Genomic DNA, 13,001 nt, shown 5'->3' on the forward strand with positions numbered 1-13,001 from the left:
TTTATGTATATTGCGATATAAAACTATCGGCATTTAATTCGTACTGAGATAATCTCGTCTATCCAAATATTATAATCTCTTGCCTATATTATATCCTTTTAAGTAGGATATAGTATGCCAACGATCTACGGTCTTACTTACTTTTAAACCAATCTTTGGGTACAGTTTCTTTTATCGTTTCATTGCTGCCGAATGCAGACGAGCTAAATGCTCTCCTGATGTTTAGTGGTTGCCCATGGACGTCGGCAATGCCAAGGGCATATCCAAGCCGCTGCCTACCGAAAAATATTTTTTTAACGGCTTATAAATCTGTTCATATAAAACAATATCAATTATAAAATGTTTTTAAATAGAAATGAGCATTTTTTTTAATCCAACTTAAAGAACGCATCCGACAGCCTATGTCCGCATTAGACTAATATAATTCCTCCATAAAATAATCAGCGTCCCCTAAAATGTGCTAAATACCAAAAATTAAATTATAAATCAGTTGCTTTGCTTTCGAGTAATAATTTCGATTAAAACCCCGTTCTTTTAATTCCTAGAATCTTGATTAGTTTTATTATAACTTATTCAGTGGAATTTGTTCACATTAATTTATAATTGCAATGTGTATAATTTAAATAGTACATTGTACCTAGTTAATAAGACTTAACATCTCATGTCTCAGAAGGGCGAGCGCAGTGGAATACAAAACAATGCATTATAATTCAAAGTGTTGGTGTTTCTTCTATTTATGGGCGGTCGTATCGCTTGCCAGCAGGCGAACGGCTAGTTCGTCTCGTCATTCAAAGCAATAAAAAAGTCGGATCTCCCCAACTTGCTCTATGGCGGTCCACCGTAGGTTCGACTTTGTCAGAGGCCGTGAGCTGAATAAATAAAACGTTTTCGGCTCCTGCTCTAATAGAAATATTCACTGTTGTTTAAATGTCCATTCGAATTAGAAATGCATAGCGTTTTTTACTATTACGCTTCCTCTAAATGGAATTAAACTATTACATGTGAATTTTAAAAAAGAATATTTGGAAACTGTTTTTTCTGTATCAGACTGGTTGGGATTGTGGGTGGTAAATACGGTTGACCCCTATTATATCGGTCCTAGCATAGCTGGCGAATTGTGGGTGTGTTACACCACTTCTTACCCCTGACATAAGGGCGTACTCTATGTACAGTCAGCCACCAAAAGTAGCTGAACAATTTCAAATCGCCTTTAAACTTTTGTGTCCGTATCAACGACTTTTTTTTAACTAAATACCTCAAAAGGTTTATTAAATATTAAATAAAAAAAATACCCAAATTAGGTAATAGTTATAAAGCAATTAAGACATGCTAATATTGTTGTTTGTATAATGACAATAAAAGCATAATAGAAATGAGAATTAGAACATAAAATATATCCTACCAGTATCTCTATATGTCCGCCCGGATAGTGACCACCGTATACAAGGCGTAAAAACCTACCATAATGGCCTACTGCTATAATGGCCGACTGCCTCGGTGGCGTAGTTGTATTGCATGTCCGGTACAATAGCGCTCTGAGGTCCTGGGTTCGAATCCTGGGTCGGGCAAAGTGATATTTGGGTTTTTCTGCTCAGTATCAGCCCGGAGTCTGGAATTTGTGCCCGATATGGCGATAGGCTCGCCCCCTATCACATCATCGGACGGAACATACTTGGCGAAAAGTGGGTGCCCTAGTTGCGCCTCTGCATACCCCTTCGGGGATAAAATGCGTGATGTTATGTTATGTAAGTATAATGGCCTACGTAAGTGTATCGCATTCTGGGATTAACCTGTGTCTATCCGGTTCCAAAAGGCCGGCATAATTGTGTCGACTGCCGAGGGGTAACCATCTCTCGTCAGTCGACATTGTATTGGACCCCACTCTACTTACCATCACCTGTAGTGAGGTCACTTTGCCGAATAAAACAAAAAAATACAAACATAAAACGCGATATGTACCATTTTGCAATTGCTGTACATTCAGTAACAATTCACACTATTTCGACTACCGGAATTATGTCAATCAAATGTGTCGTACATGGCAGTTGACGCGATAAAACAACTAAACTCCAGTCTTTTGTGATTGAATTGCGCTTAACATAGGATTTGGTGCAATTCCGTTGAAATATAAAAGTTGTTGTTGTATGATTTTTAGTATTTGTTATTTTACTTTACGAATTTAGCTTTTACTGGTGGTGGGTGTGTCATATGTGAGAGTCCGCCTGGGTAGGTACGACCACAATGTCTATGCCGTCAATCAGCAGTGTGTAGTCATTGTTGTGTTCCGATTTGAAGAACATTATAGCCAGTCTGACTGGACATAATAAAACTTAACACCTCATGTCTCAGGATGGCTAGCACAGTGAAATACTAAACAATGCTTTGAAATTCAAGGTCTTTCTGGGAAAGGCAATTCGGGTAGGAAAGAAACGCGAACTTAAGTACATTTCATTTTCAGATACACCAGTATCTCAAATCGCCCCTGGTGGAGCCCAAGGAGCCTCGTCTTCTGAGGGAAGACGAGAACGCCGAGCTTCTATGTTCCGCTGACGCAGCGCCACCAGCGTACAACTTCACCTTTTACAAAGGTACAGAGGTAAGATATGGGACATGAACTGCACTGCCCCCTCACAAAGTGCCAATAAATGCAATACGAGAGTCCGTTTCATAATTCGCTGAGAGACTATTTTACCCACGCATTGGTTCTTCGACCCATCACTATTACAATTAAACGATGTGTGCCTTGGTATTGTTTTATGTGTCTCATTTTAGGGGGGGCTGGATTTAGAAGGAATTTTAATATTACGGGATCGAAGTTAATCTCGTGACAAACTTAATACACGGTAATAGAACCCTAAAGGTTGTGGACTAAGTTGATGATTATAGGTTAAATGGTATTGTATAAAATTAAAATATTTAAAGTTGAAAATCGGTTTCCAAGGAAAAAAACACGTCCTGAATGAATGAAATCATGGATGAGAAATATGTCGTTGTCTAAATTAAGTAATGTATAAAATACGCGCAAAGGTTTTGACTACAATAAGATAGTATGCCAAAGCCAATAGCAACGGTGGTTGTGAATCATTTATATGGCGCGTAGTGTAGAGGTTGAATTTTGTAAAGAATTTCCACGGTTACTAATTGAAAACATGTATGGATAAAGCGATCAATTTTAAAGCCCGTAGGAAGCAAGAAATCATAAATTATTTACTAAAACCAACGAAGTCTCAACGTAATCTATTAATAAAAATGTTCATTAACAAAACGACTTCATTTACTAAAATTAATGAGCGTGGCTTTTCCTTGCCAATACCAAGCAAATATAACGTTGGCATGCTGAAACATCTAATTCTTGGCTAGCGTGACGCTTATACATAATGAGTATTTAATTATTGCTACATGAAAATTCAATTTATGCGCAAATAACTTCATAATAACTATGTTTAAATAAGTTTAGATTTACATGTGCTTGAAAGTTTTGTGTGAAACATCTTTGTAATTATTGTGGTTTTGGGAAAAATTTGCTCTGAATGACTCTTTAAATCAGTTTATGAGGTATCGTTTAGCTACTATAAATGCTGGTGAGAGAATGTTGAGTTATCGTCTTTGAGATGTTATACAACAAGGCCAACATAGTTCAACACAATAGATCTAGGTTCTATCATAACAATCAACTGCTCGGCAATTTTGAGCCATATGTATAAATAATTGGGTGGTGTGGTACAACTAGAAGTATTTAAGTTTTTACATTTCGTCATAAGCTAGTTATTATTATAAAGGAAGAAATACACTTCAAAAAGGATATTCATAATATACTTTTAGTTTTAGTCACAATATTATACCATTTTACCTATTTTGTAAGCTTTAACCATAGCTCCTGTCATTTTCAACAAAATTTTAAATCTTTATTCATAGGTTCATGAAATCCGCGATGATCCCATAGGAGGGATAGCTGTTGAGGGAAACAGGTTGATGCTGAGAGGTCTGAGAAGGCATCACTCCACAGTATACCGATGCAGAGCGAGGAATTCGGAGGGAAGCGCGTTGAGTGAACCTCTGACTTTGAACGTTCTTAGTGAGTTTAGTTTCGTGATTAGAAGTTGTTTAAACAAGTGGATCTTGACTGCGAACTTTCAAGTGGTCTTAAATTTGATTTAACATGAATCCGTACGCTGCAAATTAATTTAAACGTTATTTTTGCGTTAGAAAGTGAACAATACTGAGTTATTTAAATAAAATGAATGTGAACATATTATTATTACGAGTTAGCAAATCAGACGCAATACTAGCGGTATGCTGCGAACGGATGAACCCTTATAGGCACTTTTATGATTTTCTTTTTACCCCAGCTCGACCGGAATGCTCAGCCGGCTCTGTTGTCCAACAACTGGCAGGCACGCCGGGTGGAGAGGTTAGAGCTCGGTGTTCCGTCTCTGCACCATCGACCAGGGATGCAGGACCTTTACGGTTCTACTGGACTTATAATGGAACCAAAGACGTTCTGCCGGTAAGTTGCTATAGAAGCAAACTATTATTGTCAATATCTGAAAACTTTATTTTATTAATCTAGTCGTACCTCATTGATGATATATTGTGCAATAGATAGATGAAATATATATTTTTTAATTGGAAATTAATGAATATACCTAGATCCCTGCTTCGAACGTGACGGTGATGGGCTCCAGTAGCATGGTCATCCATGGACTTCAAGAGGATGCTGATGACGACCTTGGCTGGCTTGCGTGCTGGGCCAGCAATGATATCGGGAACCAGCGAGAACCTTGTCTGTTCAGGATAATGCCTGCTGGTATGTCTATTTCTTTAGTAATTTGAATGAAAAGTCAGTTTCGTTAATGGTCAGCCGACAAAATAGTTGTTGTGGTGGCAGAATTCATAAAGTCTTGAATAAGGTCTCCAGGTAAATACATTTGGTGTCTTTTATTATATTTTTAGAAAAGTGATTGTTTCGTATGGTTGTTGTAGTGGTCGTGTAGCAGTTTTAAAAACATTGCAGCTAATAAAACCACTATGTATAATCAGGCTTATCAAATAACATCAAAGTGCGAGAACCGCAGTTGTTTGTTGCATTGAATTCAAAAACAATGGTCTAATTTTTCTACTATTTATTATTTGTCGCATTTAAATTCAAAAACTAGTGTTTCTTCTATTTATTAATAGGCTTTTTTATATAAACGACCAATCAGCTGATGTCGTAATTTTCAATACATTACTTTATACCTGATCAGTTTAGAATCTTGGTAGGTACATTTTAAACCAACCATAATGATAGGAGATGTTCTTTAGCACTCCCAGAAGCTCCAAGCAACTGCGAGATAGAAAACGAGCTGCTGCAATGCGAGCCGGGTCACGACGGGGGACTGTCGCAGCAGTTCTTGCTGGAAGCCTTGGAGGAGGTACGGCCTCGATCAGAAATCAACCACGAGGACAATGAGATCTCCACCATGAACGATCAGGTGAGCGCGAGCAGTCGTGCTGAGGGGCTCTGTTAATGATTAAGGATCCCAGTCAATTTAACATCATCCCCGGAAGTCCTGAATTTTGTTGTTCGTTGTTGTTTCATGATGGTTTGGCATTATCAGGTGATAAAATGTTATTACTTTGTTTAGTGACAGTTCTTTTTACTATTATATGTTTTCTTGATATCTTAAACCCTTATACTTTTCTGTCATTCTCATTCATCACTTTACTGCATATTTCATTTGTTATTTTTTTTTATTTGACGTTATCTTGATTTTACTTATACAGTCTATTATATAAACGTTCCATAATTGACAGAAATATATTAATAGTAATGTATTTATTATAAGCATACCACTTTTTTGAAGTATTAGATACCATTAAAATTCGTTTCGGTCTTCGGTACAAATAGCAGACACGTAAACAATGTATTTTCAAGTTTAAACACAAATCCATAGTACCACCTGTATTTAGCAAGGTCTGAACACCAGCGTAACTTTGTTTAACTGTACTCCGAACAAGTAAGCTGGCTAAGCTCCAAACATATTCGAAAACAAGTTTCAATTCAATTTTGTTATCTAGTTAATCAATGTAAATATCTAATGTGTTGATGTGTTGAATCTAGAAAAGTTGGTGAAAATGTTTTTTCGTTTACTTAGTTTTAGATTTAATTATTATATCAGCACTCAGCCATGTTTTAAATGCTGGGTCAATATTTGAGGAATGTCTCATATAACTTGTCTTTGTAAGAGCAAAGAATATAAAATCACATTAAATAATAAAATTGGAAATATGATTCTTAATCCCCAATATTTCAATCAACGTACAGTGGCTAGTAGTATTTATAATATTATCAGCCCCTGTAATATATACCGTCCAACTGCTGGGTACGGGCCTCCTCTACTCTATGCGAGATGGATTATTAATAGTATTTATCCCGACTGAAAATTTATTGTATAAGGATCTGTCCAAAAGCTAATTGCGTGCCAAGAACTCCCGAAATGCGTCCATGCAATATACCAAGACTAATCGGCATAATTTTAGCTTTTTTCAAGGTGCTATATCTTTATGCTGGTAGTAGGATATATTTTATATCCGCCCAGATAGCGACCACCGTATACAAGGAGTTAAAACCCTCCATATAAAGGTCTCGCGTTCCGGGATATCACTGTATATATCCAGTTCAAACAGGCCGGCATAATGCTGTCGAAAATCGAGGGATAATCTTCTCTCGTTAATTGACCTTCTATTAGCCTCCCCTCCACTTACGGCAGGTGCAATGGAGTAATTTTACCGTGCCCGAAATAAAAAGAAAAAGTCTTTTGAAATATATTTGAGTTATTACACCATGTTTGTTTTAATGTAAAACCGCCCACGACAATGAATAACATTCTAAACTGTAATGATGTAAATTCAGTATTACTTCAACAAGTACGGCGGAAAATGAGTTGGAAGGATTTAATCAGTCGCAATTCTCGTGCTGACCTATAAACTCGTGTTCCAAGAACCTGATTTATATTAAGTGAAGATATTAACATTTTTAATGCTGCCTTTGCAAAGGTAGCTCTGAAAACATTTCTATTTTATTTGTTAGTGATAAAATACTTCACTTTATTCATGCTTTTAATCCCAGAAGGGTAGACAGAGGTGCAACTAATGCATCCACTCTTCATTATTGTAAGGTATTCTGTCCCATAACGTGAAGAAGGGCGAAACTATCGTTATATAGGGCACAAATTCCAGACTCGTGAGAAAGTTTACCGTACGGCAAAATATAGACAACAAAAATAATAGAAACGTAGTTTGGCATCATAATTGTAAATAAATCTATTGCTGTGGAATCGCAAATCCCCTTAAGCGATACTATATCTACAGAATTATTAATCTACGCAAAATATTGTATACAATCATGTTTAGTGAATGGTATGGAACAGATTCTTCAGAATGTTAACCTACCTCTTTCACTGTATTCCCAATCTTTGTCTTCCATAATGGTTAACACCACATACCACGATGAAAGACGAAGATGAAGTGGGAATGCCGTCTGACAGTTATTCACGAGCACTTGTAATCATTCCCACCCAGTAACTTGCTTATATTATAATCCTCAGCTGTAACAAAAAGTATCATAATTCAAATCAAAATATCCCCTCATAGTTTAATCTAGTAGAAATTGTGTACACTAATCTAAATTCCTAAGCGGCAAGCTCAAACTTAAACTGACCAGCACTTTATTAAGCCCGATGCAACCAATGTACACGTCAATTGCTATATCGAGTCATAAACTAGCGTAGAACTAACTTGGAACCCTCCAGGGCATTTCCGGGCGTGGTCTCACTGAAGCCGTGTACCGCGTGAGGAACGACAAGCCTCAATTCTCGCTCGATGCTTTGTCGCCTGGACGGTATACATTGCTGGTTTATGCTGAGACGCCGAGGGGCAGGTCTCCTAGGCCAGCAGCGTTGAGAAGTGTCTCTATAAGAACTGCCGATGATATGGATCGACCTGGTGAGTTTCTATAATAATCATTATTGCAGTCCTATTTGACACATTTTGCTTCGTTGTTTTCCCTTATTTTTTTTATGATTCTTTCATTTAATTCCGAATATTTATAATATAAATAATATTATTACGATAAAGGTGTTACGTATGATATTGAATAAAAAATCAAGATTATTTTCGAAGCACATAATATCCATATACAACTATTATGTTTATCAAAATTCAAATTACAATGATTCCCTGTTATAGCCATCAATTCATATCTCCAGTCTACTCTTGAACTAGACTTTAAGACCTAACTTGATAAATTTAATCACCCACCAGGTTCTCTTCAGACCTTAACTCCAGCACCACCGCCGCCTCCGACCAACGACAACAGCGTGGCGCTGTTAGTCGGTGCTGCATTATCATTAGTATTGTTGACCATCCTTACCACCCTTTGTGTGGCTTTGGTGGTCATGTGTAAGAAGAAATCTCGACCGAGAGAAGCTGAACGAAGGTAATTTATTTTTTGTTTATTTATTTTAAAGTACAACAATAAATTGTGATGTGATGTATATATGTAGTATATATTTTATTGAAGTCTAAGCATTGCTCACATCTGTGCCAGCGTAAATAGCCTTCTTCTAAAGTCCTTAATGTCCCTTATATATTATGACGAAGGCGCCATATATTTAAAAAAAAATCGTTATTTTCAATGGGGGCAAATAGTTATTGGTATAAAAGTAGTCTATGTGTCTTCAGAACATGGTCTACTCGTGTATCAAAAGTCATTCTAAGTTCAGTTGTTTCTGCGTTGACTTTTGACAAAAAGTACTTAGATAATAAATGTAATAAGTACTAAATTATCTACATTTATCTAAAAATTTTCACATACTTGAATTTTACTTTTCTCTTAATTAATAGATGTAACATTGATGTTTGTGGTATGACGAATATACAACCCAAGCATTGTAGTACTTAAGTAGTCGTAATGTTTTTATACGGCTCGGCAGTGACCCCACTACATCTGATGGTAAGTGGAGTGGGGTCCAATAGAGTGTCTACTAATAGATGATTACCTCTCAACAGTCAATACAACTATACTAGCCTTCAAGCTGGTGCTCATTCTAGGTGCGATCCGAATAACTTCAGCATCAATCTGAAATCTAAAAGTTATATTCTAACATTAAAAGAAAAGTTTTTTTGTCTTCTATAGAATTATCATTTCTATGTAATGTTCTTTATCTTTATTTATGTTATTATAACGTTAATTATGTATCTTTTGTACGACATTAATTAAGCTGTATAAGGTACTTTTACTTCATTCAGTGTATGAATACTGTCTCGTGATCCTTTATAATTGCTTTTCTTTAATTAATATTTATCAAAGGTATTCAGAGTCGTCTGAACAAGTTTTCAAAATTTTTAACGACCTCAATAGTTTAATCTCCTTTGAAGAGGCATTTTTTTTGGAAACGCTGTTTCTTTTTATCATGGCTCTCAATTTTGCTATTTGTTTTCTGGAAGTGAGATTGTTTGGAGCCTGAAGAGAGGTGTTGGTTCTTCTTTCAAAGTAGCTTTAATGTTCTATGTTTTTTCTCTAGGATGCTATTTACTCTGACGATTAATAATTTTGATCAACAACTAATGTTTCTGAGTACGTCTTCTTTAATTTATTTATGGTACTGAGTTATAAAACAAAGACATCCTTGTAAGCTCCAGTAGCAAACCGTTGTATCTAAAATTTGTTTTGTAAAATTTTAGGATTGTTAGTTCATCGTCCCGACATGTGATTCATAATGTAATATTTTACAGACAAATTACCATAAAGTATGTTTATCGGTGTAAATAAAAATAAGCTGTTTGGTAAACCGTAGCTGTAATGAAACAAGATTAACTCACCACGAGTTTGTACTACCTGTTACATACACAATTTTCAGAAACTGTCCCAACTTTGCCATGTTGGAATTGCAGCTATGAATATTGGTATAAGCACGCTTGTGGTATGTTTACTCTTTATTAGTGTATTACCAAATTGTAAACCTTATGTTTGATTTTAGCATTTAAGTATTGAGGACTGAATTTTTGGTGATATAAGGAAGTATTCTCCTATTCTTTGACAATCCGTAATACTGTTAATCCGATTAGATTTTCGATTCAAGCCTGAAGTCCATACTTGATTCTTAACGTCCCCTAAAATTATCTTTGTTCTAAGCAACACTCCGCCGATCCTTTGTTCAAGGAATTCCACTTATTCCTTCTTTTTATTATTCTTCCACTTTTTCACATTACATTTTTATAGAAACCATATTTTATTTTGTCATCATAATATTTAGCATGAAGTAGACATACTCAGTTCATTCTTATATGTGAAATATAAACAATAATAATATAAGCCCTGTAGGGGGGACGGAGATTAGTCCTTAGTCCAACACGCTGGCCTAATGCGGGTTGGTAGATTTCAGGCACACTCCAAATTTTTGTAGAGAACTTTTTAGGTATGCAGGTTTCCTCACGTTTCTTACCTTTAAAGCAAGCGATAATTAAGAAAGAATACACAATAATTTTAGAAGTCAGAGGTGTGTGTCCTTTCTTTTTGAACCTGTAGACATTCTTCTCGGCGGTCCGCTCCACAACCAACTAGGCTAATGCCGCATTTTTTTAAGACGATGAGAAATATAATATCAGTATATTTATCTACTTATTAAATGTCAATAATATTATTTCCCTTGATGGTGTAACTCGTTGATTCTCCCTCAATATTTCTTTTAAATATGATATTCAATTCATAACCTTTTTTGTCATCCTCCAGTACGATAACGCGAAGAAACGTTGGAGTATCGATGTACGGAGGTTCGACTCTCTCACCAAGCATCGTTCCAACTGTGGTTGTGAGGGGCCACCGAGGGTCCAGGGTGCTGGCTGCCAGATGGTCAGGAGTGCTTGATGATGCACCGTTAGCTGTCCTCGCTTTGGATACTAGGGCTCATGGTAAGGATATACTATTTTTGGTAATGATTTCAATTACGAATAGTGCATTGAACTTGATTCAATAGCCTAGTTGTATTGCGTGCGCGATACGACCATCGCTCTGAAATTCTGGATCGACAAAGTGATATTAGATTTATCAGGCCGGACTCTAGAATTTGTGACCGATATGGCGATAGAACAGGTAACCGCTGGAGTAAGCGTGTTTTGGAGTGGAGACCGCGTCTTGGCAAACGTAGCGTGGGACGCCCTCTGGCCAGATGGCGAGACAACTTGCACAACAGGGCCGACAGTGACTAGATGCATCCTTATGCATGCAGCAGACCAGGCTTTGTGGCATACCTTCAAAGATGCCTTTGTCCAGCAGTGGACTGTAACGAGCTGATGATGATGATGATAATGATGATGGCGGTAGACTCGTCCACTATGACATCATAGGTGGGAACAAACATGACGAAAAGTGGGCGCTCTAGTTGCATCTCTGCTTACCCCTTCAGGAATAATAGACATGATATGTGTTTTTGTTTTGAGCGCTGAATATTATTGGTATTAGTATATTGTTTAGAATGGTATATCATAGAACCAGAAGCTTTTCTGATACCCCATTGTCTTACATCAGTTTCAATTGCTAGACAAATATCTAAGTACAACATTTTTAGTTTACAATTCTCTCAAACTTACCTCCACTACATTACTTGTTTTTATTATGCCGAATAAGCAAAAGCTAAAGAAATTGGCTCCAAAGCCAGCACTCACATCTGTAATAAGACATTTCTGTCTCGCAAACGACCGCTTTTTGTAAATAACGATCGAGATATTGCAAGTTTGTAAGTTAGATACTATTTCAGCTGACACAGACTCGAATCGCAGCGAAGAACAAGAGACGCAGTTGACGAGGCACTTAGACCAGATAGAAGCACAGACAGATTGAAAGGTGTAGGTAATGAAGTTGTGATTTAAATAATTACCAAAGTAATTCATAAATCGTTGACGTTGGAAGTCAAAGATCACAGATATTTATACGTAAATATGTGATGTGTATAGCTTGTTTGTCGACTAGACTTTGTCATGTTGAATGTAAGTAGTCTCTTGATTTTTTGGCAGTAGACTTATGTTGTAGTCACAGTGTCAATTTTGTTGATGATTGGTAGCAGTATTATTAAGTTGATCGAAGTAGACATGTTATGATAATTGCTGATGGTAGGATATATTTTATATCCGCCCGTATAGCGACCACCGTACACAAGGTGTTACAATACGCCATAGTGGCCCACGTAAGTGAATCGCGTTCCGGGATCAGCCTGTATATATCCAGATCCAACAGGTCGGCATATTTATTTCGACTTCCGAGGGGTAATCTCTTGTGAGTCAATATACTTACCATTGGGCCCCACTCCGCTTACCATCAGGTGCAAGGACTCAATAGACCGTACCTCTATAAAAAAAATGGATAATATCTCACCTAATTTTAAAAAGCATTTCAATTGTCACAGAAGAACAAAGAAACAAATGATATTCTCGTATTCAGTTCAATTATAAAATCTGAGAATGGTTTAATTAAATTTGGAATTAAAAAACATTATTCTACTATTTATTGCTTAAGCTATAAACTTGCCATTTTAATGTCATAGCGAGATTCATTCTGAAGTTAGAACTGATTGAGGGATAAACAATATTAATTCAATAAAAAACAATTATAGAACGCTCGTAAATTGGTTTTAACTTATATAAAAATTGAAAATTTTAAAAAGTTTATTCAGTCAAAATTTATTTTCTTTTATTTGTATTGCGATGAAAGGTAATTTTTATATGTCTAGTGCATGGTACAGTATTACGTATGTAGTGATATTAAAAATGTAATTTGATTCGTATATTTGTAAATAAAACAGAATTAATAGATGTATTTGTTGTGCGAATATTATAAGTCAGTTCTTAAAAATGATGTTTTTTGTAAATAAAATAATATGAATTGAAACTATGAAATTTGTATGAGAAATCTCAAAACAATATCTTATTTACATTATTTTTAAATCGACTACAAAATACACACA

The 13,001-nt window shown here is 36.2% G+C and overlaps 1 protein-coding gene across 1 annotated transcript in view; it reads left to right on the plus strand.

Annotated features, from left to right (window-relative positions):
• The window catches only part of LOC115453457 (neural cell adhesion molecule 2), a 132,380-nt gene extending 120,174 nt beyond the window's left edge, over positions 1–12,206 (plus strand). Inside the window, 10 exon segments of the mRNA XM_030182153.2 lie at positions 2,459–2,481; positions 2,483–2,596; positions 3,916–4,075; positions 4,350–4,507; positions 4,651–4,807; positions 5,305–5,474; positions 7,794–7,986; positions 8,305–8,479; positions 10,775–10,953; positions 11,799–12,206. Of these exon segments, the coding sequence (XP_030038013.2) occupies positions 2,459–2,481; positions 2,483–2,596; positions 3,916–4,075; positions 4,350–4,507; positions 4,651–4,807; positions 5,305–5,474; positions 7,794–7,986; positions 8,305–8,479; positions 10,775–10,953; positions 11,799–11,881 (1,412 nt within the window). The 3' untranslated portion in view covers positions 11,882–12,206.
• Positions 12,207–13,001: the final 795 nt, after the last annotated feature.

Source organism: Manduca sexta, chromosome 13 (assembly GCF_014839805.1).
Source record: "Manduca sexta isolate Smith_Timp_Sample1 chromosome 13, JHU_Msex_v1.0, whole genome shotgun sequence".
NCBI lineage: Eukaryota > Metazoa > Arthropoda > Insecta > Lepidoptera > Sphingidae > Manduca > Manduca sexta.